Raw genomic sequence first — 4,700 nt, 5'->3', positions numbered from 1 at the left:
TACGTAGCGTAAAAGGAGTAATTCTAGTTATTATTTATATTATCATTATTAAAACAGTATTTTTATATTTAATTTAAATCTGCCCTGTCATGAAAAACCCACTCAACTTACACATTTTTTAAAATGTACTTTTTAGCTATTTGCTCTTTTGGGGACATGTGTATATATTCAGAATTTTGAAATTATAACTGAAAATATGAAATTCAAAATTAAAATATCACTCAACTGCAAGTCACAACTTTTCAATCGTACACATAAGTGAAGCTGACGAGAAACAATACGTACAGTGGCCCAAGCCTATGTCGTAATTACGACATAAATATGTCGAAATTACGACATACGTATGTCGTAACTACGACTTATTATGTCGAAATTTCGACATACGTAAGTCGTAATTACGACTTATGTCGAAATTTCGACATACGTAAGTCGTAATTACGACATACGTATGTCGAAATTTCGACTTATTATGTCGAAATTTCGACATAATAAGTCGTAATTACGACATAAAAATATATATTTCAGTGGCCCTAATAGGCTTTCGTAGAAAACCATTAAGTTAATTTCACATTTAGCCAGTAGAAGGAAACGGGGGCGTAGAGGCGGTAAACACATTCGGAGACCAATCTCAGTTGTATTGTCAGCTGCCTCCTATAAACGCGAATATAGAAAGATCCAATCCCAAGTTATTACAAAATACCTTACTAATGTACAGTGTTTGAACTCAAAATCTGTTAATGGTAATGGTAATGGTGGGATATTTGTAGTGCGCCTTCCACAATAAAATCGTCTCAAGGCGCCGAAAAAAAGGTAGGACAAAGAATTTAAAAGAAATTAAATTATATTATATCTTATATTAAAGAGCCTATATTAATCAGAATATTTTTTATTTTATTTAAGTTAAATTTATTTTAAGTTAAATAAATATAAATAAATGAATAAAGTAAATAAATAAACAAATAGAAAATAAATAATTAAATAAATAAATAATTGATAAATTAAGCCTTCAAAAACAGGCAGACCAAGAATGGAAAAAAACCAAGCAGCAACATGAAAAATGCGCACTCCTGTTGTTGAGACGGCGTCACCACCACTACCGCGTACACGCAGGTACTCCGGCGACAGTATGCTGGGCTCCGGTAGCTTCCGCCTTGGATAAGCCTCGGCTCTACTACCGTGCACTGCTAAGGTGGCGACGCCGGCTCAAGTGAGGGAGTTGCGACTTTAATGAACAAAAAACAAAACACTTAAATATTCTTAAACTACAAAAATTGTAAAAAGATAAACTTAAAAAAGGTGGGTTTTAAGTTTCTTCTTAAATGTATGAACGGAAGTTGATTCACGGATAGAGGCTGGTAGGGTGTTCCAAAGTCTTGGTGCACCGACAGAAAAAGCCCTATCACCATAAGTTTTGAGTCGCGATGCTGGAACGGATAGTATGAATCTATTGGTCGTTGATCTCATAGACCTACTACAAGTTACAGAACGTGACGTTAGAAGTTGAGAAATGTATTTAGGTGTCTTGTTGTGCAGGATCATTATAGGATCAAAAACAACCCCTATATTACGGACTTTGGAAGATGGTAGGACATTGTGTTACCAACTACAACACCATTAATCGGAGGTGGTCTTCTAAGGTACTTTGAATGAAAATAGATAACTTCAGTCGTACAAGGATTAAAGAAGAGCATGTTTTGTGACAACCAGGACTGAACATCACAAACACATGCTTCAATGGTTTTCTTGGCTTCAGACCAGTGGTTGACATGGAAGCTAAGCTAGAGTTGAGTGTCATCGGCGTAGGCATGATATCGAACTCCATGACTGCTAATGATTTTGCTCAAAGGAGAGACGTAAATAAGAAATAAAATGGGCCGAGAATTGACCCCTGAGGGACACCACTCTCTACATTAATGCACGCTGAAGAGCTATTTCTAATGCGAACCTGTTGCTTTCTAGATGTAAGATAAGATGTGAACCATGTAAGAGCAGATCCACCAATTCCAAGAGATGCAAGTCTGTGAATGAGTATTTTGTGATCAATCGTGTCAAAAGCAGCACTTAGATCTAAAAAAACAGCCAGAATACAAAAACCATGGAATGTAAACTCTGCTTCACAAGCTTCAAAGGATGTAAACTCATTCAGTTTACAACAATTGGGAGACAGTTTTGTCACAACTGCAACTCCTCCACCTCTACGATTGACTCTAGGAAACGAAAATAATTTATGTTTTGGCTGGCTCGCAAGCAGAAACAATGGCGTCATCATTCTCACGAAGCCACGTCTCGGTTACGAGCATCATATCAATGTCATTATCAACAATATATTGAGAGAAAGGTGTTGTACCTGTCTCTTATACACATCTAGATGTGTATAAGTTTAGAGAGGAAAGGAGTGTTAGAAATCGGTCTAAAATTAGCAAGTTCATTGTGGTTTATCCCCACTTTTAAGTCATCAGGGAAAGTGCCAGATGAAAAGGAAGAATTAACAATCTGACAAAACAGAGGTAGGAAAACTGTAATATTTTCGATAATATATTTTGTAGGGAAAGGATCTAATGAGCATGTCTTCGATGAAACTGTTTTTACAATGTTTAATATTTCATTTTCTTCTAGTTCTGTAAAGTTACTAATTTCAAAACCGTCAGCATCCGGCACTGAGAAAGCGTCAGCCGATATGACTGGTAGAGATGCTCTAAAAGTTTTAATTTTATTGTGAAAGTATGTGTTAAATGCTTGTGCTAATTCAACATCAGAGGGTGTGGACGGTAAGAGAGTTTCTTTACTTTTACCGCAAAGTTTGTTCATTAAAGAAAACAACAGCCGTTGGTCAATTCCACATTTCTCGACTTGAGATTGAAAGTAGGCAGTTTTTGTATAATTGGTTAAAACAGAGTGATATTTTGCACATTGCTTCTTGAAAGCTGTTTTATCAACAGAATCACAAGACTTGATCCATTTACGCTCTAATACGCGACACTTTCTTTTTTCAATACGACAATTATCGTTGTACCATCGAGACATTTGTCTCATGGTAGCAACTTTCATTTTCTCCGGTGCAACTTCATTTTGAATTGAATTAAGGGTTCTGTTATATGCAGATACCATAGAATTAACATCTTGGTTGTTGACATTTTTGCCGAAGCCAGAAAATGCTACAGAAAATAAGGTTGTAAGAACACTATTTTCGATGTTCTTAAAGTTACGGAATAAAACCTTCTTCTTATAATTTAATGGTTTGGTTATATCAAGTTGAGCGTGAACAATGTAATGATCAGATAAGTGGTACTGGTGTACATGACAATTTTGTATGAGGTTCTGATTGTTAGTAATCACAAGATTCAGAGTATGGTCATGTACATGTGTAGACTGACTCACTAACTGCACAAGGTTAAATGATTCAAGCATTTCTACAACACGGTTTGTGTGGTGGTTACTGGTATCATCCATGTGGATGTTCAGATCGCCAACAATAATAAGGTTGGGAAGAAGTAAAAAACGCTCAACCAATTGGGAAAATTCCAAAAAAAAAAAACAAAAACAGAGAGGTAGGTGCGGGTGGTGGTCTATAAATAGTGACAATAATCACTTTTTTATTATGGAATGTAAACTCTGCTTTACAAGCTTCAAAGGATGTAAACTCATTCAGTTTACAACAATTGAGAGACAGTTTTGTCACAACTGCAACTCCTCCACCTCTACGATTGACTCTAGGAAACGAAAATAATTTATGTTTGGCTGGCTCGCAAGCAGAAACAATGGCGTCATCATTTTCACCAAGCCACGTCTCGGTTACGAGCATCATATCAATGTCATTATCAACAATATATTGAGAGAAAGGTGTACTCTTATTCCAAATTCCCATATTAAAAAGTTTGCAGTTTGTTTGTTGAACAAGTGGAGCAGTTTTGCTTGTTTAAAGGGCAATGACGTAATAATGTATCGTCAGACTCTGACGTATCAGCCATGATTTGTTTGTAACGTTTACCTCCACGGCATCCCCTTGTAGGGCGAAGAATACCCAAATCTTTATTATTCTTAAAAACTAATGGATCGAGCAACACCTTAGGCTTAATCTTAGGCTTCAGAGCAATTATTGAATTTTTACTGTAAATAATTAACCTTGAAGAAGGTTTACAATAATGGCGAAAACCACTGTCTAGTCTAGGCTTAATAAGTGTAGGCTTGCTCAATGGGCAGAAAATGCTATTGTTAGCCCTAAAGGGACAACAATGGCTGCTACACAAACCAATGGCATTCAGGTCTAGGCCTAGGCTAAACTCATTTAGAAAAGGTCTAAATTTATGTCTAACTTGAAAACTACGTGCAGCTAATCTATTCATTATTATGATTAAAGTGTTTGAAAACAAGATACAAAAACTTGCAGACCAGGAAAATTGAAAAAAAAAAACGTTGAAAAACAATCTATTAGACTACGGTAGGCTGCAGTGTTGTTTGAGCGCCTGGTAAGCTTCTTGTTAATGGATATACGTTGCCATCTTTCTACCTGTGTAATCCTCGCTCACTTAACACATCTTGTTAAATGCTTGTGCTAATTCAACATCAGAGGGTGTGGACGGTAAGAGAGTTCCTTTACTTTTACCGCAAAGTTTGTTCATTAAAGAAAACAACAGCCGTTGGTCACTTCCACATTTCTCGACTTGAGATTGAAAGTAGGCAGTTTTTGTATTGGTTAAAAC

General features: G+C 36.2%; 1 protein-coding gene across 1 annotated transcript; it reads right to left on the bottom strand.

The window, feature by feature from the left end:
- Positions 1-2,364: 2,364 nt before the first annotated feature.
- Positions 2,365-3,450, bottom strand: LOC117103379. Its single transcript, XM_033243921.1, has one exon. It carries the CDS (start codon positions 3,448-3,450, stop codon positions 2,365-2,367), a length of 1,086 nt encoding a protein of 361 aa, XP_033099812.1.
- Between the last annotated feature and the right edge of the window lie 1,250 nt (positions 3,451-4,700).

This window comes from Anneissia japonica, unplaced genomic scaffold (assembly GCF_011630105.1).
Source record: "Anneissia japonica isolate Jap-2015-1 unplaced genomic scaffold, ASM1163010v1 scaffold982_len171068_cov126, whole genome shotgun sequence".
Lineage (NCBI taxonomy): Eukaryota > Metazoa > Echinodermata > Crinoidea > Comatulida > Comatulidae > Anneissia > Anneissia japonica.
Note: the sequence above shows the minus strand (reverse complement) of the source record. Positions and strands in the feature narration are given on the sequence as shown.

Bases quoted from the DNA above. Each gene is read 5' to 3' on its own strand.
- LOC117103379 (XM_033243921.1), bottom strand. From the start codon at position 3,450: ATGGATGATACCAGTAACCACCACACAAACCGTGTTGTAGAAATGCTT.